The 23899-nt window shown below is 44.9% G+C and overlaps 1 protein-coding gene across 2 annotated transcripts in view; it reads right to left on the bottom strand.

Annotated features, from left to right (window-relative positions):
• DENND2D (DENN domain containing 2D) overlaps positions 1 to 23899 on the bottom strand; it is a 528923-nt gene that overhangs the window by 461625 nt on the left and 43399 nt on the right. For both annotated transcript variants that reach the window (XM_069238997.1, XM_069238996.1), the window contains exon 2: positions 2733 to 2908. In XM_069238997.1, coding sequence (XP_069095098.1) covers positions 2733 to 2908 — 176 coding nt within the window. The remainder of the gene's footprint in view (positions 1 to 2732; positions 2909 to 23899) is intronic.

Genomic DNA, 23899 nt, shown 5'->3' on the forward strand with positions numbered 1-23899 from the left:
CTGGGGAAAGGGCGCCTGGCCTCAATGGTCTGACCACTACCTTTTACAAGGAATTTGCCTCCCTGCTAGCCCCACACCTGCTGGCAACGTTTAAGGACTCTTTAAGTGCAAGGAACTTCCCACCCACACTAAGGAAGGCAGTAGTAACACTCCTCAAACCAGATAAACCTAACAACCAATGCAATTCCTACAGACTCCTTTCCTTAATTGATGTTGATAACACAATCAATGCTAAGATTCTCGCCAATCACTTGTTGCCTCCACTGCCTCTTATAGTTCGGCCAGGTCAATCGGTTTTATCCTGGGACGTTCTATGTCGCACAACCTGCACACCATTTTTGTGCTCATGCACCACCTAGACAACCAGATCCCAACTATTGCTACCCTCCTAGACGTCACCAAGGCGTTCGACTCCTTGGAATGGGCATACCCTTTTCCTCTGCTAGCAAGCCTATGCTCCAGCCCACAATTCATTAAGCAGATACAACTCCTTTATACCCAGCCTTCTGTGTATGTTTGGTTGAATGGTATGCTCTCTGGTTCCTTCCCAATCACTTTCGGTACATGACAAAGGAGCCCACTGACACCGATGGAGCCGCTGGCAGCAAAGCTTAGACAATGTCATGCGAACAAGGGCATCAGCTTCACCACCAGAGGGCAGATGATCTTGATGTATGCAGATGACACAGACTCACAGGAGAACTTGGCAACCTTGACATGGGAGTTGGTGTGCTTTGGTGGCTACTCAGGTATACTCTTAATTGGTCCAAATGCATTCTATTCCCTCTTACGTATGGAAAACTCTAATTCCAAACAGAATATGCACTCAAATTAGCACTGGAACTAGTTCAGTACTTAGGCAACTGGATTAGCCAGGAACCCAAGGAACTATGACGTGCCAACTACAGTCATGCAATATATAGGCTGGACGACAGATTCCCTGGTTGGTCCAAACTACCACTGTCTCTAGCGGGATGTATTTCTATAGCTAAAATGATAGTTCTTCCAAAATTCCTCTACCTATTCCTCAATATCCCACTCCCACTGACAGGTCAGTTCTTCAAGCATCTCAAGTCCAACCTGACGACATTGGTCTGGGCGAATAAAGACCTGCATGTATCATGGGACCTCCTAACTTTGACACTCGCACAGGGAGGACTGGGGACGCCTGATATGTAGCTTTACACCCTGTGTGCCCAATCATAATTCCTCTATTTCTGGCTTCATCCCACTCCATTTCAGCCTCACACAGCAATTGGCCTTTGTGTACGGCTCTCTATGTACCTTATAAAAATCCAAGGGTCGAAATGAATACAGTAGCATGCTCACGTTAAGCATGGGAGGGACTACGCTGGAGAGCCAACCTGTAGTGTCTGTTCACCCAATCTATTCCCCTTGCCAAACACCCTCAGCTCCTGCCTCTCCACAGCAGAGGTAGTGAGATGTGGGTGTTTGGGTGCCGGCTCAATACCTTCACGGATCAGAACCCCGCATATCAGTTTATCCCCTCATTTGAGGTCATGTCCTCCACCCCCAATTCCCCCCCCCCCGGACACACTCCTCTATTACCAACCAATGGCAGTTTGTTGTGTAATCCATGGCACCTTTCCAGCCCCCGCCTCCTCTCTCAGCACAAGAACTTGTCCACATTTTCCCATCCCTGCATAGCCTAATTACCCAGCTGTAAAGAGTATGCAGACTTCCACCCGGATCACTCCAGCTGAACGCAAATCTTGGGATGAGGACATTGTCCCCCCTTTAACAGACATGCAATGGGAGTTATGTTGTGGTCAGCCGGCGTCTCTCTCCCCAAACTACAAATTGCATTTCATACATGTTAAGTTTCTTCACTGCCTATACCACACCCCACTACAGGTCTTTAAAATAGGTCCAGGGAGTTGCAGCATTCTGGGAGGAAATATTTGTGACACACTTTTACTGGGCACTGACCTCCTTTGTGGGGTGCCTAGGATACATATTTGACACGCCTGCCCTTAGCTGTTGACTTACTGCCATTCTGTTACTGCTAGTCAGGCGTAGGGTGGCCACACACTGGGGGCGGAAGCCTACCCCCACCCTCAAGGCTTGGCTCGGCAATGTCGCCTACTGTCTAGAGCAACTATCTAATTACTGGAACCTAAAGCCTATACGCTCCCATCCTAGGGACATATGGGAGCCCTTTTTATCCTTTCGTCACCAGGGGGACTCTGCTCTGTCAGATGGTTTGGCTAATGGGACGCACCATGTACAGGACTATGGCTACTCGGCCGTACAAATGTAAATAGGTACTGTATTGTAGCCCAGACAGGCAGACGTATATAGGTCATGGTAGACCTAGATAAGACTAAACCACTACATCCAGTGTGGGATATTATGATGTAAACTGATGTGTGCACGTTATCGGGTCTTCCTCAGGCTGCTGTTTTTTTTCCCCCTCTCAGAATGTTAGGTAAACTCTTTCTGTATTGCGCTAATATTCGTGGTATGTGTGGAACTGCGATCCTAGTGGTTGTAATGTTATGTATTACTAAACGCTAATAAAAAATAAAAAAACAATTGCGCTTTGTGTTCTGTTTGATCAGTGTTTCAAACAGCTCTGAACTGCCCGACAGTCAAGTTATAAAATTTGTAGCAGTGAAATAAATATTGCTTCAGTGCAAACTAAGTCTCACGACAAAAAAGCCTGAAAAGCAACACTCAATTTCAGTGATATACATTTAGCGGCACCATACCTTCGGGAACTGATACGTGATTTCAGGTTGATATTCTTCCTCAGGTCTTTTCCTTTTTAGGGAAACAACAACTAGATATTCGAAGAACTGCCCTCCAGGAAAATGTAAGCTCTTCCCCTCTGGTTTATTTCCTCGCAGTAAAACGTTTTCCTTTGCAGTAGCTTGAAAATTGTTTTCTGAAAAACACACGGCTAAATCAGTCCAAATGGAATCACTGTCGGATTATGTGCAAAACAAATAGAAACAAAACACTTGAGTAAATAACTGAAGGTGCAGTCTACATAAATGTATAAGTAGTCTCTCAACTCCATCCTCTCTTCACCCAGTGACACCATGGTATTCTCCCGGGGACAGATATCACAATTCAACCTCTGCACTGCTCTAATATACCTTCCCCAGGAGTCATCAGAATCCTCTTACAAAAACTGGACATGACCCTGGACATGCTGGCACTCAACATCAACTTCATTCTTTTAAAAGTCCATACTGTACAATACAACGAGTCACTGCACACTAAATAAAATACTCCTGACTCAATCACTCTATACCTTCTGTTTTCACACTACTCTCGGTTCCCTCATTTTCATGGGAATCCTCTGGCCCTCATTGTCACATAAACCTCCCTGATCATTAAGCATTCTCACTCTGACCATACCCTAATTCTTATGCACCACAGACGTCTTGGAGGACCTAGCAGGTAAGGACATAGATGTTAAAGGTCATGATGAGCAGCCAGTAAGAAGAAACAAAATGTCTGTAGTACAACTCCAGTGGAGGTAGATCATATTATAAAGTGCAGAACCAGTCAAAGTTTGAAATAAATAAGACAATGAGCCTCATTACGAGACTGGTGGGCTGCCCGTTGTCCCGCCAGCCCCGTGGAGAGGAAACTGCAGCAGAGCTGGCTCTCTCCTCCCTGGGCCGATTACAATGTTTCCAATGTGGTGACTGATGGAAACCTCCATATTAGGAAGTTTCTGTCGGTCATCCCATTTGAAACAGTGAGGTGGCACTGGCCTCAGCTCCTGTCGCTGTAGCAGACAGTGCACATTCTGAGGGTGCTGGGCAAGGGGACTACTGCACTGCCCACAACATGGTGGTGGGCAGTGCCTGGGCCCCCTGGTCCCCAGCACTGACTTTCCGCCAGCCTTTTTATGGCAGGGACCCCGATTGAATTTTGTCTTGTGCGGCTTTGGTGGATGGATCTAGCTCAGCTTTTTTGAATTATTCTATTTCGCCCCAGTTGATGGTCTTATTCGCCAAAAGGCATCTCCCCCTCACTGGCAGTTGGTCATGTCTTATCCCCGGTTCCCCCAAGGACAATTAATCATGGGAATCGTGAGTGTCAGTCCAAGAACTTAGGGCCAGATGTATCAAAGCTTTTTGCATTCGCAAACGGTGCGTATCGCAAAAATCGTCCTTTTGCGAATGCAAAAATGCCTTTTGCGATGTATGAAAGGCATTCGCAGTGCGAAAATAAGGAATTGCTAAAATATAGATCTTTTGCAAATGAGATATGAATTTGAGTGTCGCAAACAGTGTATCGCAAATAGTGATATGAATTACCGAATCGCTAAATGCAAAACGCTATTTGCGACACTGATTAGCAAATCACAGATAGTGATCTGCTAAATAGGGGCGCTGTTTGCGATACACTGATTGCGACATGCAAAAACCGATACGCAATGCGATGCATCAAAAAATCGCAAACAGCGATTATTCGCAGAATGGCCTTTTGCAGATGCAATTTACAACGAACTGAAACCAGGTGGTAACCAGGTGCAACCTATATAAAGAGGCCCAGAATGCCTCAGCTGCTCTTCCACAATGGCTGCACTCTACGTCACAGCGAGGAGAATGAGGATCTTGGCAGGTTTGAGGAGAGGGAGGAAGAGACAGGAGCGCATTTTCAGAGTGCGCATTACCCTTTTTGACCAGACTGAGGAGGAAATTTATGAGAAGTACAGGTTAAGCTTAGCCATGATACTTGACCTGATAGCTGAGCTACAACCCATGCTGCAGCGCACAACAAACAGGACCAATAGCATACCCACCCATGTGCAAGTATCATGCTCCCTGCACCTAGTAGCCTCAGGGAGCTATCTAGGGGTCATAGCAACAGCTGGAGGGGTATCACAGAGTGCCCTCTCTAGATTTTTCAACGCAATTCTCAATGCCATGCTGAGCAGAATACAACTGTACATAAGATTCCCCAACACCCAACAGGCATTACAACAAACTAAAATTAATTTTTACCAAATAGCACAGTTCCCACATGTCCGAGGTGCCATCGATGGGACACATGTAGCAATCTGTCCACCATCGGCCAGTGAGTATGTGTATCGCAACCGTAAAAGCAATCATTCTATGAACATACAGGTGATATGCAATGCCTCCTACATCATTACGATCTCGTGGCCAGATACCCAGGGAGCACACATGACTCGTACATCTTTCGCCACAGCTGGATTCGCACAAGACTGCTAGCTGGGGAGTTTAGTGAAGGATATCTATTAGGTAATTTGATAGTTTACAATGTTGCATTGATGTAAGTGTGACGTCAGATATCACAAGTACTCATTTTACTCTCTATGCATTTAGGAGACAGTGCCTACGCTGTGCGCAACTATATGCTGACGCCCTACCTGAGCCCTGCAACTCCAGCAGAGAGGAGGTACAATGCTGCACATAGGGGCAACCCGCAATGTGGTGGAGCGCACTTTTGGGCTGCTGAAGAGCCGCTTCAGGTTCATCCATTAGAGTGGAGGTGCACTACAGTACAGCCCAGAGATGACATGCAAAACTGTGGCCACATGTGCTATCTTGCACAACATAGCAACCACCAGGGGCATACCAGTGGAACTCACGGAGCCGGACTCAGATGAGGATGATGATGATGATCCCTTACCACCCCTTCAACCAGCAGGCAGGAGCAATGCAGCAGGGGGCAGGCAAAGACGTGCTGACATCACGCGCAACCATTTTTAATGACAACTCCACTTCAATAATATGTATTTCTATAGTTAGCATCTTTATTACCTTGACTTCAGGTAACAAATGGGACATAGCTATGCACAATAGGCAGACATGAACGATTAACAGTAACACACTATTAGCATCATAGTATAACTGTATTGCTAAATGTTTAGGTAGTCCCCTGTAGCCCTCAACATCACTTCTTAGATCCACGCACTCCACTTGAGTGCTCAGTGCTCTCGCTGGCACCTCTTGTAGCAGGTTCACATGCAGTATTGTGTCTGGCACTGTGACGCCTCGGATCAATCACAGGGACTGTCAGACTGCTGAGGCTAGAGGACTCCTCACTATCCCCAACACCCAATTCGCTGGTTGTGGGACTGTGTGCTGTTTGCCTTGCATCCAGTACGTTAGTTATTTGCACCAATCCCTGTGCAACGTCCCGACTGCAATGTGCCATCTCCACCTCTGTTGCCACAACAACCCGTGATATCAAGGCTGTTGAACTTGCAAGCCGAATGACGGATCTACAGAAGCTATCAAACCTTCCCAAGAATTGGTGATGGCGCCTGTGCTGGCTGACAAGCTCCTGCCGTATCTCAGTGCAGAGATCCCCAATGGCGTGTGTCAACTCCTTGGTGTTTTCAGCTGCTGTTTGCTGTCCCTCAATCAGAGTCTCCAAATGCTTGTGTAGTAATCCCATAATGTAATTGTGAGACACAAACTGTCTGTGCAGTGACCTCATGTGTTTGCATTGCAGGCGTTGCACCTTCAGCATGGAAGCTTCAAGGCCGCCAAAGATTAATGGGCCCTCTACTTCATCTGTGCACTGTCTGCCTGCATCATGACGCCTCCTGATGGGAGTTGACTGTCGCTGGCGCTGGCGCAGGGACTGCTGTCTTCCTGTTGGACTAGCCTCCGGTGGTGGTGTGGGTTGGTGTTCTCGCATCTCATCTGAGTCAAGGTTATCCTCTGGGAATGGTAACACCCTTGCCCTGCGTCTAGTAGGAGCAATACTGTAGGACTCACTGGTATTTGAGTCAGACTGTGGCTGTGTTTCTGCCTTCCCCACCTTTCAGATCCTGCAGCAGCAGGGACCGGGTCATCTACAAGGACAATGTGCAGCATGTCCGTTTTTGCATCTTTCACATATTTTTGCATTGTTGCTTCAAATGTACAATGAAATCGTGTCACTATAAGTCATTTGTGGTGTTTCTCTATGTGGCTGACCACTATCTTCCTATTTATGTTGAGTATTCACCTTAGGGTTGTGTACTACCACTCCCATAAGGCATAGCTGTGTTGTATGTAAGATGTGACAGGGACTACTTTTCACTGTGCATCAAGCTAATATCTATTTCCTAAGGGGCATTTGTACACCCACATATGGGGATACACATAATACTGACCTTACCTTTGCTGGTGCTGGGTGTCCCTGAGGTGTCAATGTCAGTAACCCCACTGACAGCTTCTGGCAGCAATGTGGACTCCACCAGGTCTTCCATGGGGGTGGACGGTGTCTGGGTGGATGGTCTGCCTCCGGTGCTCCTTGACACGGGAACACAAGTCATACCATCGCTTGCGTATCTCCTCCACAGAGCGCTGCGTAATACCCACTGCACATATTTTTGTCTGGATGTCAGACCAGGGTTTCTGCTTCTCACTCTCAGGTACTTGGAGTGAGTTCTTGCCAACCTCCTCAGTGAGCACCTCCAATTCTTGCTCACTGAATTTGAGCTTCCTCTTCCTGTCTTCCTTCTCCTTCCCTTTTCCAGCATTGGCCATGCTGCTGTTTGGTCCTGGCTCGCTCACAATGTTGGCTCACTGGTGCTGGGCTGTGTCTCGCTCCCTGCTCCTGTGGGTGTGGCTCCTGGAAACAGCAAGGGCTGATTCACTTTCTGGTTGTGATGTCATCAGGCTGTTCCGGTTTGCCATTTTCGCTATTTACGATTCGGTATTTGCATCTCACAAATTGTGTTTACGAATTTTAAGAAATCGCTATTAGTGAATCCCTAACTGGAATCTTGATACATCTGGCCCTTAGTTGATAAAGCAACCCTGTGGGCTCCCGAACAATTGACTCTGGATATGGAAGCTTCTCTTTCTAATACAACTGTGCCATTAAATAAGGAAGAACCTATCAGGGCGGTAGAAGACAGTGTCACCAGATTATTGGCAAGACATTTTGAAAGATGAACGCCCCTTTTGAAGGATGAGTTTTCATCTGTGGTTCTTTGCTTAAATTCCTTAGAGGGGAAGTTAGTGGAGATGGAATGCATGACAGTTATGACTGTTTGATCCAGGGCATTAGAAATGTTCTCCTCAAGCCCATTCAGTCCAGAGTGGGAGATCCTCGTTGGTTTGACTGACAATGTTCATTGGCCAATCGTAGATTGAGGAAGGCGCTAATGTGTATCCCAGGGGTGAGAGATGAGGTACGGGTGGCACACCTGGCTTATAAAAGCACATTAATGCACAGAAAAAAGGTCTAGTTGGAGCAAGACTGGGAGCGCTTAGAGCAAGCAGCGACAGAGAAAAACACTAAAGATCTTTTGTGACACACTCCAAAGTCCACTTTTGAAAAGTAATGTCCTGGGATCGACTGGGTCTCCAATTTCAGTGAATTTATTATATGGAGGAGGACCCGGTTATGAACAGGTCACTGGAGCTTAAGCTTCAGAATTCCCAGTTCCTTTCAGTTTCACTAAGTGAAATGAAGGAGGAAATACAGCAGTGTGCAGGTGGGAAAGCTCCTGGGCCTGTTGGGGTCCCATTGGACCTTATCAAATGTAAAGCAGCTTTCTGAGGTCCATTAATTACTAGTGTATTTAATAATTCACTGAATGTCAAGATTCCCCAATCCTGGGATTCCTGGGATTTGTCAACCATCATCCCCATGTTTAAGAAGGGGGATTGTGCTTCACCTAAATGATACAGACCAATATCCTTAATTGATATTGCTGTTAAAATTATAGGCAGGGTGGGGTTTAATCACCTTTCATCTTGGGCTGAAGAAAATAACATTCTCTGTCCTTTCTGCATATGCTTCATGTCGACCTTGCTGCTGGAGTTAGGTTGAATGCTCAGGGGCATTACTGCAGCATTTTCCCTTGAACAAAGGGTTCAACAGGGATGTATCATGGCCTGCTGCTTTTTTCCATCCATAAAAACAAATTGTGATCAGAGTTGAGCCACACCCCTGTGGATGTGCTTAGGATTCATGTCATGTCCGGAAAGGACGAACGGAAGAACGGCAGACAAATCTATCTTGATCAGCTGAAAGCTTTATTCAATAAAATCAACACAATGCCCTCATCAGCCGTCCCAGGGGAAAACAGCTCGTAAACTGCCAATCCTTGAATGCCTCCGTGGAGTTCGTAACACACAGCTGGCAACCTTCCATAAAGGTGCACTGCCATCATAAAATCAAACATAGCACACAGCTTCCCCCTTAACAATAGAGCTAAAATTAATTAGCATTAGTTCACAAAAGATACCACCCAACAAGTAACAACAAGGTAACCCATCACAACTTGCTGAAATGTCTAGGTCTAATAAAACAAGTTAATACATCTCATGCTGGCTTAAATGTTTGGTTCTACAGTGTTACTTCTAATACATCACATACTGGCTTAAATGTTTGGGTCTAACAATGTTCCTTTTAAGCCTGCAAACATTTGCCCCGTAGTCTTACCCTTCCTCAAGCCACACATCGTCATCCAGTTCGCCATTACCATCCATGCACAGATTTTCACACTCACATTGCGCAAAACTTTGAACACTCTCACCCAAGCCCCCATTCCGGGCATTATCATCGCCTGTGAATCCCGAAAAACTCTGTAAACCATCATACTCACTTCTTCCACAATACCCCCCAAAACTGTACTCACTTCCAGCATGAACACCTGATTGAGGAATGCTGGAAACGACCTCAGACTCCCCAGTAACTTTCACCACATCTCTTTTGTTCCACCATTTTCCATTTTCTACCATGATAGAGTGCTTTGATACTTGGACCACCTTAGTAATTGGATAAAATCTCGACCCCCACTTCTTTTGCCTTGAGGTCTCTTCACTTTAACTCTCTCCCCCACACAAAATTGCATTTCCAACACACTTTTGAGATTGTCGTATCTCATTTTACTTCTAGCTTGCAATTTCTCCACCCTATCCTTGACTTGCCTGATATCTGGAGTAGACACATCCTTCATGGTTTCCTGCACCACCCACCCAGGAGACAACTTATTAAAAGAGTGTCTGCCCTTCAACAATACAAAAGGGGTGACACCCCTTGTAGAATGCGGAGTGTTGTGATGACACCAAATTCTTTCCGCCACCAACTCTTGAACACACCTCCCGGCGCGAATGGCCAATTGAATCGTTTCCTTAAATATTTTATTCACTCTTTCAACCAAACCATTCCCTTGCAGACTATATAAAGCAGTAGTTAAATGCTTAATATTGAAACCTTTCAAAAATTCGATCATACGATGCAACACAAATTAGACACCGTTGTCTGTAACCAGAAATTTAGGAACTCCCTCAAAACCTCAATTACATTAAATGTGTTTGGTTCTATCAAAAATGTGCATGTAATCCATTTAGAATGATAGTCTACAGCAATGAGAACATACCTCTTGCCCTCATTCAGACCCCCAATGGGACCAATGAAATCCAAACCCAGCTTCTCCCAAGGTCTGTCAGGAAATTGTACTGGATATAATGGCACCTCCCTTGTGCGCAAGCTCTTATCAGCCCCTCTGCACTCACTACAGTTCTTGACCGTCATCTCCACCTCAGAATCCATGCCCGGCCACCAATAATACGAATGCAGATGTTTCCTAGTGCCAGTAATCCCCACATGTCCTTTATGAGCCAATTTAATCAACTTGTTCATTAACTCACTAGGCGGAACCACATGTTCCCCCCTCATCACAAGATTATCTTCCACATTCAACTCTTCTTTCACCTTACAAAAATGGTTTAATCTCCTCAGCTACACAATTCTCTCTAGGCCAACCTTCACAATGATACCTCTTAACAAGTGAAAGAGAATTACCCTTGACCACCGCTTCCTTTCAGGATTGTCTGGAACTTACCTCTCCCAAAACAAACACTCCATCAATCATTCCCACAACAGTATCCTCATCTTCTTCATCCCTCAATTCAATAGTATTGGATACAGCTAGAAAGAAAATCTGCCCTGCAATTTCCCCCCCCAGCTATATGTTTCATCTTCATATTGAACTCACACAATCTAGTCAACCTAGGACTGGTTTTGTTAAAAACTTTATCATTCCACAAGTATATTAAAGGCTTATGATCCGTAACTACAGTAAACTCTCTTCCCCACACATAAGTCAAAAAATGATTTGCACCCCAGACACAAGCCAATGCCTCTCTCTCTATTGTGCTGTAATTTTTCTCAGCTTTAGAAAGACGCCTAGATGCAAATGCAATCGTATGCTCCCTGCCTTCAACCATCTGGCTTAGTACGGCCCATCATCGTCGCCAATTCATGTGAGGTCCGGGAAGAACGAACGGAAGAACGGCAGACAAAGCTATCTTGATCAGCTGAAAGCTTAATTCAATAAAATCAACACTGATGCCCTCAGCAGCCACTCCAAGGGAAAACAGCTCGTAAACTGCCAATCCTGTAACGACTCCACGGACATTGGAACACACAGCTGGCAACCTTCCATAAAGGCACACTGTCATCATAAAGTCGAACATAACACACACTCAGACAGAGGTCCCGGCGCTTTTATATGCTGATGACAGTGCTGCTGACACGTACCCCAAATGTTTTGCGGACACTGGTTAATCGGTTTGTTTCCTTTATGAGTAGTCTGGACTTGACGACTAATTATGGGAAGGTGCACATTATTGCATATAGGCCTGGTAAGTGCAATATCAGCAGGCTTAAAATTAAGGGTCAGTCCCTGTGTAGGTTCAATGATTTTAGTTGTTTAGGAATTATTTTTAATTCCAAGGGTTCTTGGTTGCCCCAGGTGCGTCAAGCTTGCTTAAGACTTACTAGAGTGGCTGGTACGTTACTTAATTTACCTAGAGGAAGGGCTCGATTGTCCGTCTTGTAAATATCTATAATGCTTAGAGCATTCCTGCTGCCAAGTATGGGTCTGCAATTTGGGGCTTCTGTGATATTTGGTCTCTTCAAAGAGAGGAATCCTGCAATTGTTGTAGGCTGCTCCGGGTCCCACCGTCGAGTTCAAGCTTTATAATGCATTCAGAGTTAAATCTAAAACACATCACAGACAGGGTTAGTTTGGCTCCTCTATTGCTGTGGGTTAGAGTATAGTTGAATCCGGCAGCTTCTCTGTGTAGGAGCATAATAATGGATTTTCTTAGTTTAGATAACGGGTGTTCCATTCCCAGCACCTATTTGGTACTCAGAATTTTTCGTTCGCTGGGTTTGGAGAATCTTTTCACGTCCCCAACATCCATTACTAGGAGAAATAAGTTGACAGTGAAGCTCGGTTATTTTGAGTACTGTGCTGAAAATAGACTGAAAATGGATTTAAGTAAAGTGTCTGTTTTATATTATTTTAGATCTTTTAAACTTTTGGGCCAGTGCTATTTCTGTTCTTACCACTCACAAATTGGAGTGGTCCCTCTTTTTTTGTTTTAGAGCAGGCACAGTGTGGAGGTTATTGTGCTTTTAGGGTGAAAGTAGATTGCTTGGAGATCCCGCCCTGTCTTGTCTGTATGATGGACATGGGGAGCCGTCCCTGTTGCGGTTTATGTTTTTCTGTAGATTTTTTAACCTGCAGTTTAGATTTTTTCTTAAGTCACTGTTGAAAAAGTTGGGGCACTGTAAATGTAGAGATGCACAATTTTCTTACAAACGCTGTGTGCTGAGGAGATATGTTTGAAAGTCAGCTATTTTCTCTGTGGGGCTGTAAGAAGCAGGAAGTCTATGGAAGCACAGGATGGGGTGCTAAAGGTCATTTGCATTTTATTTTAGACTAGTAACTTTGTTGCCATTTTAAAAGGTTTTTTTTTAATGTGTTTTTTTTGTATAGGTATGGGGTGTGTGGGCAGATAGTGTTGTGGCGAGTAATACTGCTACTGCAATTGTTATGAATTGCAACTATGCTTGTTTGGATTTTATTATGTAATTGTATGAAGAAATTGTTTTATATTTTTATGGCCGCTATTCTGCTGACTGCAAAGTGAGAGGAGTTTTAAACACTAATTCCAATGTTAAAAAAATAAGCAGCAATTTGTCAGAAAACATAGCCTGACATTTGACCTCTGTCTCTGAAGCGCAGCAACTAAGAAAAGAAAATACAGAATTTAGAGGCACGTTTATTTATCGCTTGGACTTTTGTGACCCACCAAAAATCTGCTTGTGACTTACTGGTGGGTTGTTGCCCAGAGTTTGGGAGACACCTTGCTAAAGGCATTCGCCTTCAAGACCCCAACTGACCATTAACACCCTATGAGTGGCCTCTGCTGGAGTAAGTCTTGTCCTCCAAGGGCTGTTCCTGAAATCCTGAGACCCTTGGTTGTGTCCAAGTGTACTCCTGCTAACATCCATGAAAACACTGAACTTAAATTTGTTTTGGCTTAAAGACCTTCAGAGGACCAGAACCTATAAGGGTGCCTGTTGCTGGGCTGACGAAACAGGTTTCACTGTTCGGGGCATCTCCAAAGCAGCAAATCAGATTCAGCTTGACCAATAAGGTATCTGGCCTCATGGAGCCCTCTTCAGATACAGACTGCAGCCTTGCTCTAATGGAGGTTTTTCGAGTTCTGACAAAGAGACGAACTCTGAAGAAATCTTAATCAGGCAAAGGTGCCAAAAGTATCTGCCGAGTGAGAGGACTTCCCTGGGAACAAAATTAAGATTTTTCAACTCAGAGCTTTTCCCACCAAAACCAGCTTCAATGGGACCTTGTCCAGGACCTAGCTGACAATATGGAGCCCTCTTCTGATACAGACGGTTGCCTTGTCCCGCTGAAGGATTTTGACTTCCAGTAGAACAGTTCAAAGGTAAGATCTCCAAAGAGGTCGAACCTGGTTGGTGTACTCAACTCGCGCTCCATCGTGGTCTGTCTGCAATCGCCCCTCGATCCCAGCCAGTGACTAACATTGGCATTTTGCTATATATCGGGCAATTTGTACCTCTAACTTTAAAAAATCACATCTCCTGTACCCCGTACTGGATTGGTGTCATTTTGCTCATTAACTGATTCTCTATTGTTAGTAATTGGAATTGAACTGGGGTTTTTATTGTGTGGTGTGTTTGAGTTTTTAACTGTTTTGGTAGTTCTAATGCTTTTAAAGCTTTACACATTTTCTGAAGTTGAAGCCTGTCTGCTCTCTGCATAGGTATCATTTGTTGTACTCAGGTTTCTATAACTGAAACACAGCCAGCAGTACTCTTGTATGGAATTTCCAACCATGATAATGAGTTCAGCCAGCATTTTACCAAATATATACACTACATTGATTGTTTCTTTGATCTCATTATTTCATGGTTTGGAAACAAGCTGACAATCCCATCCAAGTAGACTGATATGAGCAACCACAAGTCATTTTCTCGATCAACTATGGTAAAGTGAAAACCACAGGCCAACCCCAGGAAAATTAATTCATGATATAAAGGACACGTAGATTTACTTGATCCAGACCACAAAATACCCTCTCAACTAAGATTTTGAGAGTCAAATAAATACAAACATAAATACAAAGATCAAAAATATTACAACCAAAACCAAAATGGCCCCTTTTGACAGGCCTAACCTCTTCTTATATAAGAGTGACATACCGTTAAATTGGTCTTACACTCCCATTTGGCAGGATGCATAATGTTGAAGAATGGGACATGAAAACCTTTAATGTTACACATGTCCTTACAAGTGAAAAGGTCCTAAACACAATTGTCAGTGTAGCAGGGCTAGATGTTCTATAGGAAAGCACTGAGATATATTACATTTATTATAGGCAATCTCCCCTGTTAAAGCAGCTACAGAGTGGGTTAGGACTTCTTAAAATAGTTATTACAAGCTTAATTAATTGGCAAAGTCAGATGTAAAATAAATATTTTTAAACTAGTACTTTAGAAATGTTACCTGGCAACTGTGTAAAGTCTCTAGAATCCTATTTGCATGAGCTTCTAACTGTCACCCAGGAGCTGTCTAGCTCCATGATGAGGTTATAACTTGCTCCCAGAGCTGAGACAAAGGTCTTGGGTGTTGGAGGTATGCTGTTTCACCGGGGAAGTACTGCAAAAGTGGGTGTGGTCACCTGGGAACGTTTACCCCATTGGTTATGGAGTGGTGAGGCTGGCACTGAACATAAATGTGGAACCCCCAGTACCCTCCTCAGATCACTTCTGGACCTGTAGAAGGACCGAAGAGAACTGGACCTCCTTCTTGTGACCTGAGGGAAGCTTTGAAAACTGGACCTGTGATCCCTCCTGTACCCAGAACAAAGACATGGACTCCAAGGATTATAAGGCTAACATCCTGTTTGGGCTTCAGGGACACAACAAAATGAGGACTTTTCCTGCATTTTCAGCTAACCATTTCCAACTGGACCTGCTTTTCACCCTGCAGCTGGCCTCTGGTGGAGTGAGTCTTGATCCCACATGCTGTTTCCAAGGTCCTGGACCCATGGCTGGTGTCAAAGCATACTCCTCCTAATTTTTCCTGAAACCTGGGACTTGTAAAGATTTTGCTCTGAGACCTGATGGGAGCTGGGAGCAACCTGCCAAGTTGATCTGACAAGGGTGCATTGCCACAAGGCCTCAGATTCAGGTGACTCCTACTATGTTCTTCTCTGCGCTAAATAACAATGGGGGAACCTGTGTTCCTCAGAGCCAGAGGATTGTATACTGTAAAGAAAAGCAATTGGTTCTGTCAGATAATTATGCAATTAATCATATACAGAATTAACGTGGAAAAAACAGAGGTCCAGACAATTGAAAATGATATATATTTGGTAAATATAGCAATATAACTTTCCATAAATTAAGCATTAAGGTGCTCCATAGATGATAAATGGAGGAAAATGCATATGAAGTGCATCAAGAAACATTGTGCTTCAACAAATGCACAAAGACAATTGATCACGTCAATGTGCCTGTCCAAGCAGTTCAAATCTAGAATCTCTTGATGGTGGCCTAAGTAATTCAATTGATAAGTTGCCCAAAACCTGGAATGGATTGGTACAGGCTGAGGGTAAAAGCTGATGACTTTTCAACCCTCTTAGGAAACCTGTGCTTTCTCTACATCATAACTGGTCTTCATCAGGATTGTGCATGGAATGACCTGGAGTCAAAGAAGGGCTGTACTTGACCTTGATTTCAATAAAGTTCCCTTGTGTTGATAAGAGGGCAATTCCTCACTGCTCATATTGCAGGATTGCTCTGGCACCAGTTCTTTTGAAGAAAGTCACATACATTTGGAAGCAATGCAATAAATCGGCACACAATCCCAGAGGATCAGAGGTTCTTATGAGAATACCCTATATAAGCATTTTGTGCCATCTGCTGTGACACAGTGAAGAATTGCCCTCTTATCCTTGTATCTGACCCACGTTCTATTCCAGTCAGCCTGAAACTTTAAACTTGTACCGGACTAGCACAAGCAGATGACCGTGATTAGTACTTCACACTTTTGGCACTCTTTTGAACTTTTAACTTTAAAAATTCACAACTCCAGTTCTACTCATTGGATTGGGGTGTATCCTCAGGGTTCAGTCGAAGAGCCAGGTCTTGAGGTCCTTCCTGAACTGAGGTAGTGATGGTGACTGTTTGAGGTAGAGAGGTAATATGTTCCAACATTTTGCTGCAAGGTAGGTGAACGATCTTCCTCCAGCCGATGACTTCTTATGCGGGGTACGGTAGCGAGCGACTGCTGTGAGGAGCAGAGAGGTCTGGCAGGGGAGTACCAGTTAATACAGTGGTTAAGGTAGCTGAGTCTGAGGTTGTGGAGGGCTCTGTAAGCTTGTACAAGGAGTTTGAAATTGATCCTGTTCTCGACAGGGAGCCAGTAGAGGTCTCTCAGGTGTCTTGTGATGTGTTCTCGCCAGGGGATGTTCAGGACGAGTCTAGGAGCAGCCTTCTGGATTTGTTGCAGCTTGCTCAGGTTCTTCTTGGTGGTTCTTGCAAAGAGGGCGTTGCGGTAGTAGAGTCTGCTTGTGATCAGGGCATGTGTCATGGTTTTGCGGCAGTTGCTTGGTATCCATCTGAAGATCTTCCATAGGAGTCCGAGGGTGTGGAAGCAGGTGGATGCCGTGGAAATGACCTGTCTAGTTATGGTGAGTGCTGAGTCGAGGATAACGCCTAGGGGTGGGGGGCTGCCAAGGTTTGAGGGCCACCAGTGGTCGTCCCAGGCTGAGGAAGATGGTCTCAGGATGAGGATCTCAGTCTTGTTGGAGTTCAGCTTAATGCAGCTCTCCGTCATCCAGGTGGCGACTGCTTCCATCCCGTCTTTGAAACTCTTCTTGGCCGTTGAGGGGTTTTCAGTCAGGAAGACGATCAGCTGGGTGTCATCAGCGTATGAGACTATGTTCAGACCGTAGTTCCTGATGACTGAGGGTGAGAGGGGTCATGTAGATGTTGAACAACGTGGGGCTCCATGAGGATCCTTGGGGTACATCACAGGTGATTTCTGTTTGTTCTAGTAGATGCCATGCTATTGGCATGGAATAGATAAGAATCTGAGCTGAAGAACTATCATAAATACCTAAATGATAATATTTTCAAGGTAAAACTGTGAGGAAACAGGGCTGATTGCAGAGGCCCCCAAACTGTTTGCCCCCATTTTTCCCTCTTTGCTGGTGTTTTCCTGACTCTAATGATTCCCTGGGTACTGCTAACCACTTTCAGGGCCTGTGCTCTGTGTAAAATCAGTATGCATATTAGGCTAATTATATTTGGCTAAGTCAACCTACCTTTAAGTCCCTAATATATGGTAGGGCATGTAGGTTTAGGGACCCTAGCATAGGTAGTGCACCAATAGGTGCACTGCTGAGGTGCCCAGTGTCATTTTAAAGGCAGGCCTGCCTTGCTGGCTGCTTTTAAATTAAGGTTACATGGAAATTCCACTTTAGAATTAAAAGTAGTTCCAAAGTCTTAACCTACATTATTGTTACATATAAGTCACCCCTAAGGTGTGCCCTATGTGTCCCTAGGGCTGGGTGCCATGTAAGTATAAGCAGGGACCTTATAAACATTGTTTTATAAGCCCTGGTAAGGTAAGACAGCCAAATGTGTTTTCCCCTCATTGTAGTGAATGGCCTCGATGGGCTAGAATGGGGAGACTTTATTTTAATGTATAAAGTCACCTTACGTATCAGATACCTTACGTTTGGAATCAAATTAATAATCCCACAACTTACAACTGTTGGATTTAATATATCTTGTTCAGGTAAAGAGTTTTAAACTTTACCTGAAAAGTGTTTTGCTGCTTTGCTCTGATTGGCCAGCCTCTGGCAGGCCGGCCAGGCTGCCTTGATGAGGTGCGAAATGGCCTGGCTCAACAAAAAGAGATGTGCCTGGAGGAGGAGATCTTCCCTCAGCAGATGGGCAAGCAGGAAGAGGGAAGAGGGGAGTGCTGCCAAACTGGTCTTCAAAGGCAGGGAAGGCCATTTGGAGCAACCCAGCAGCTCCCTCACATCCTGCAAACCCAGACAATTAGGTTCTTCCCCCCCCCGGATTAGATTAGGAGAGGGCAGGAGAAGGATGTGTTTAAGATGTTTAGCCACACAAGTGGGTGGGCTCAGCCAGATGTAACCTCCAAAAATCACTTATGGATTTTTGAGGAATGTTGCTCCCTGGGACTGATTTTTGCCACACTTCCCAGGAAGTGGTCATCACAGGGGGAAGGACTGTGCACCTGATTAGAGAACCAGGACCCCCTGTTTTCCACGCAGGAGGAAGGATAAAACTGGCAGACCTGCACCCACCCCTTAGATCCCTACCAGGAAGAGCTACAGAATAAGCACTGTTCTGCTGGACCCCTGACCTGCACTTGGACACTACACTCTGGAGGACTGCACCAGCTGCACACTTGGGATTCACAAAAAGAAGGATTTTGCCTGGCTTCAACTGGTTCAAGGAAAGACTCCATGTTTGCTACAGGTGAAAACTTGCTAACCAGAGTCCCCTACACCAACTCATGAAGAAACTGACCAGCTGACCACTGTCCTGGGGCCAAAAAGGAGTTTGTGCCAGGAGCATTCTGGGAGTTGTAGTCTGCACCCTCAAGGAGCATCTCAGAGCTTCTGGTACCTTGGGGTGAGCTGTGGACCTCAAAAGAACCTTAAAGGAACATCTAGAAGAAGATTCAGAAGTTAGGAGAAGTTTGGAGAACGTTTGGGAAACAGCTCCATAAAGCGACCGACCCGCCATGGCAACTCTAGCCGGTTTGCTTCACCGTGACCCAGCCTGACCTGCAGGTTTGTCCCGGTGAAGAAAATCTCAGAAAAAGTGACTACGTCCGAACATAGGAAGTGGACCGTGACCTCCCAGGCAGTGTATCCGAAGCGGGCTCGAGGAACGTCAGATAAAGATTCAGGTTTGCCCCGGTCGAAGGATTTCACCTCGGAAAAAATGACTGAGTCCGAAGGTAAAAATCTCCATCGAGAGCTCCCACGATGCGTATCCAAAGAAGAGTTCCACGAGGTCGGATTGGACTGGTGACTTGGTCCTGCTGAAAAACATCTCCAGAAAAACGACTAAGTCCTAAGGTAAACTTTTGACCACGGCCTCCCGCGGGCTGTAGCTGAGCAGGGCTTCATCGCAGTCAGCCTCAAACTCTGACTTTGCCCCAGTCGAGGTGTGACCAGATGACCATATTTTCGCTATTTGTTTCTAAGCGCTAAAAAGAATGAATTCTTTAAAAATCTTATCAGATTTTAATCATTTTGCTGTCTTTTTAAAGATAAAAATATAATCTATGTTTTATAAATTGGTGTTGGATTTTATTGTGTTTTACTTATTTACTGTTTTGTGATTTTTAAATGCGTTACACATTTGTCTCCTAAGTTAAGCCTTGTAGCTCGTTGCCAAGCTACCAAGGGTTGAACTGGGTTTAAATTATTGAGACCTAACTGGACCTAAGTGGAGGTTAGTGGCCTATTGCTAAGTGTAAGTACTTACCTGCCCTTACCAATAACCCAATTTCCAACAAAAACCTTCTATATAGAATTGTTTTTGAATGCTGAACTGTATGTATCAGAAAGTAAGCTTATGAGAAAGATCTTCCGAAAACCAAATTTTGAAGAACACTCTTTCTGGTAGACATTATCTAGCCAGGGATTCCTCATCTTTTAAATATTCCACAGGTGTTAGATCGAATCTAAAAAGTTTGCAGCAATACCTCTGTGCACTGGAAGGTGGCTCCGTGCGGCTCTGCACCTACACTGTTCTCTCAGTAAGTGACCTGCGGAGCCTACAGATTTGCCACTCCCTCTCGCTGACATCAGCTGCTTTTGAGATTGTTTGTGCCGCCAAACACAGAGCCCCAAAATCAAATTAGTAGACCAGTATACAGATTCCTAGACTTGGGTTCTTATTAATGGACAGAGTCCAATCACAGAATGGGGAGGATGGGAGGGTCAGTGAGGAGTCTGTGGTAGATAGAGGCTCTAACAGGAAGAGCCTTACAGAGGGTAAGTAACCTGCTCTCCTGATAGAGACTGGTGACCACAGATTCCTCACCTTTTGGAATAATACCAAAGCAGTACCTATTTGGAGGAGCGTCTGTGAATAGACTCAAACAAGTCCTGCACGATTGAGCATTGATATGCCCCTGTCGGTGAACCTGACTGTCCAGACAATAGTGCTTTGTGAATGTATAGAGGGATGCCCACATAGCCACCTGGCAAATGTCTAGGACAGGAGCTCTGTGTGCTAACGCAGTGAAAGGGGCTTTGGCCCTGGTACAATCAGCATGTATTTCTTCTGGAGGCTGCTTTTTTGGCAGCGTGTAGCAGTTCTTAATGCAGTGCACCATCTAGTGGGAGATGTTACTCTTTTGCATTGCCTTGCCTTTTTTCACCCCAGAAAAACCACCAAGAGCTGATCGTTCATCCAGTGGTCGTTGGTACAATCTATGAGGAAGCTCAGCACTGTCTTGTAGTCAAATGGATGGAGTCTCTCCTCCTCCTTAAAAGGGTGAGGCAAAGCATACAACTCTGACAGGGTGATGGTATGATAAACATGGAATGGCATCACAACTTTTGGCAGAAAGGATGCTGGGGTCCATAGAACTGGTTTGCCAGAAAACAGGCAGTGTACTGTGCATGGACACAAAGAGCTTGAAGCTCCCTTACTTGCCATGCCAAGGTGATAGCGATGGGGAACACAGTATTAATAGTAAGGACCTGCAAAGGACAGCTGTGAAAGGGCTCCAACGGAGTGCACATCAGATGATAAAGAACCACATTAAAATCCCTTTGGGGCATCACAAAGGGAGAAGGGGGAAGAGGTGTGGTAGCATCACAACTGGTGCCTTAACCAATGAGGGCTGATCTGCAACCGTGATTAAGCCAAAAGGCCCTAAAAATAGCCCTAAACACGCCAAGAGCAAAAACTTGTTGGACAAGAGACAAATCAAACAACAGAACATCTGGCAACTTGGCCTGGACGGGGTCAAGCAGGTGTGTGTCGCATCATACCACAAATTTGTACCAGCAACATAAGTATACAGTTTTTGTGGTGGGATGCCTAGCTGCCAAGATGACATTGGTCAAAGATGTTCAGCAGGCCTAGCTCAAATTCCAAGTATGAAGTTGGTGTTTGTGAAAGCCTAGGTGTAGAGCCCTGCCCTGCAACAGCAGATCCTCCTGAAAGGGCACCTTATCCGAGGACATATGTTCAAGCCCAGGAGTTCTGGATGCCATACTCTCAGTGCCCAATCTGGACCCACTATGATGACTTGGGCCCTGTCGGTCTTTGATATTTGATATTCTTGAGAACTCAGGCAAGAATCGTTTTGAAGGAAAGGTATACAAGGGCCCAGAGTTCCACTCAAGGCAGAACATGTCTCAGCATGAGAGAAGCCTTGGAAACTCCAATGTGGAAATGCGCTGACATTGCACGTTCTCTGCTGTGGCAAGCAGATCAAGCAAAGTTTCTCTCATTCTGCCTTGCGCCCCGCCAACTGTAACTGCCTGTCAACATCAGGACAGTGAGCACTCTACGGGTGACAAAAATGCAAAAACCCAGCCTTTATGCAAGAGCATAATTCATGCATTGTGTTTATATGCAGTATGTTAACCTTTTGCATTGCAGAGTTTAACCTTGAAAAACACTATTAATGATGTTTACAATAACTGTTCATTTGCAAGGTATTGCTGCAGGCTTACTGAGAGTGTTAGGGTGTGGTCTCTTTCTAGGAACGTCTAGAAGCTTTCCCTGCAGCATGACTGGGTGTGGTTTGTGGGCTGGGCCAGACTCTATATAAGGGAGCCAGCCCAGCTCCACGTGCTCACTATTCAGAGGTCCCAGTGCAGAGCAGCAGCAACTTCTTGAGTTCCTGTTCTGGAGGCCTACCTTGATGTACCAGGCCTGCCCCTCATTATATTGGTGATCCTTGAGCAGGGCGGTAAGGCTGAGGTCGGGCTGGGCCCCCGACCCCGTTCTCAAAAACTTTAGAGTTTTGGGCCTACTTGTGCGCGATCATTTCGTGGCATTTGCATATTCTTGTTCGAATCGGCAGAGTGCGCGATTCATTGCTCTCATGTAAACCTTGGCATTCAGATCGGCAACACTGTGCGCGATCATTTCATGGAATTTGCATATTCTTGTTCGAATCGGCAGTGTGCGCGATTCATTCCCAGCATGTAAACCTTGACGTTGAGATCGGCAGCAGTGTGCTGAGAGAGTGAGTCAGCTACAAGACAGAGTGGGAAAGATGGAGCAAGGTCCTTTGGGTGCGGGTTGGCTTGCTCATCCTCCTCAAGGTATAGGAGGTAATCCTCCAACTAACATTTCTCTCAATGTTCTCTCAGCCATTCCTCTAGCTCCTCCAGAATGGTTCTCAGGTGATCCTTTGAAAGGGCAATCCTTTTTGATGCAAGTAGAATTGCATTTTACCTGTCGACCAAGTGTTTTCCCTGATGCCCAATCCAGGGTGGCCTTCTTGCTATCTTATATGACTGGAGACGCGGCCACCTGGGTAATTCCTTTTGTGCGTAAAGACAGTCCTTTGCTCTATAATTGGAGAAACTTTGTCTGTGAATTTGAAAGAGTATTTGATCGAAGAACAGTGACTATCAGCAGACCGAGAACTGTTAGAATTGCGACAAGGCAATAAAGATTTAGTTTCCTATTTAGCTAGTTTTAATCGGCTGGTAGCAGAGACATCCTTGCCTGAAGAAAAGCAAGCAGCCTTGTTCTACCAACAACGACTCAAGGACGAGTTAAAAGACATTCTTGCCCAGATAGATCCTCAGCCTACAGATTGTCAAGATCTGATAAACCTTGTTTTGAGAATAGACCATCGTCTTGCAGAACAACAGGGAACACGCAAAAAACTGAGAAATATTCCTGGTGTGTTCATGATCATAGAGAACAACAAGTTCAGAAAGAGAACAATGATGAACCAATGGAAATTAGAACTATCAGGTGGTCCTTAACGAATGAAGAGAAAGATCTACGCCGGAAAAAGAGACAATGCTTGTATTGTGGCCAGGAGGGTAATTTTGTTAAAGAGTGTACAGTGAAACCAAAGAGAAAATTGGCTGTCGCCAAAAAGGTTGTGACAAACATAAATACTGAACAAGAAAAACTAAAATACCCAGGGTGTAAGGAAGGGTTAGTCTTGGAAGTTACCACAGACCCTTCCCAGGAAGAGACACAACCGTTAAGAAAATCACGGTATTTGAAATTGGATCTAAAAATTCAAGTAGTAGAACAAACCTACCTAAGAGAAGCTATAGTGGACTCAGGTGCTACTGAGAATTTCATAGACACTCAATTGGTAAAAGCATGGGGGATTCCGTGTGAGAAAAAGAAAAACACCAGAGCTAGTGGAAACCGCAGATGGCAAGCTCATAATGGGAGGACCAGTGACTCTACAGACCCTGCCCTTGTCAGTAATTTGTGATGGACAAACTCATGACACTAAACACTTCGAGTTGGTAAACTCGGAAGTTATTGACGCTCCTCAGTATGGAATCATCCTCAGAATGCCCTGGTTGAGTTACCATAA

This window comes from Pleurodeles waltl, chromosome 6, assembly GCF_031143425.1.
Source record: "Pleurodeles waltl isolate 20211129_DDA chromosome 6, aPleWal1.hap1.20221129, whole genome shotgun sequence".
In the NCBI taxonomy this organism is placed as follows: domain Eukaryota; kingdom Metazoa; phylum Chordata; class Amphibia; order Caudata; family Salamandridae; genus Pleurodeles; species Pleurodeles waltl.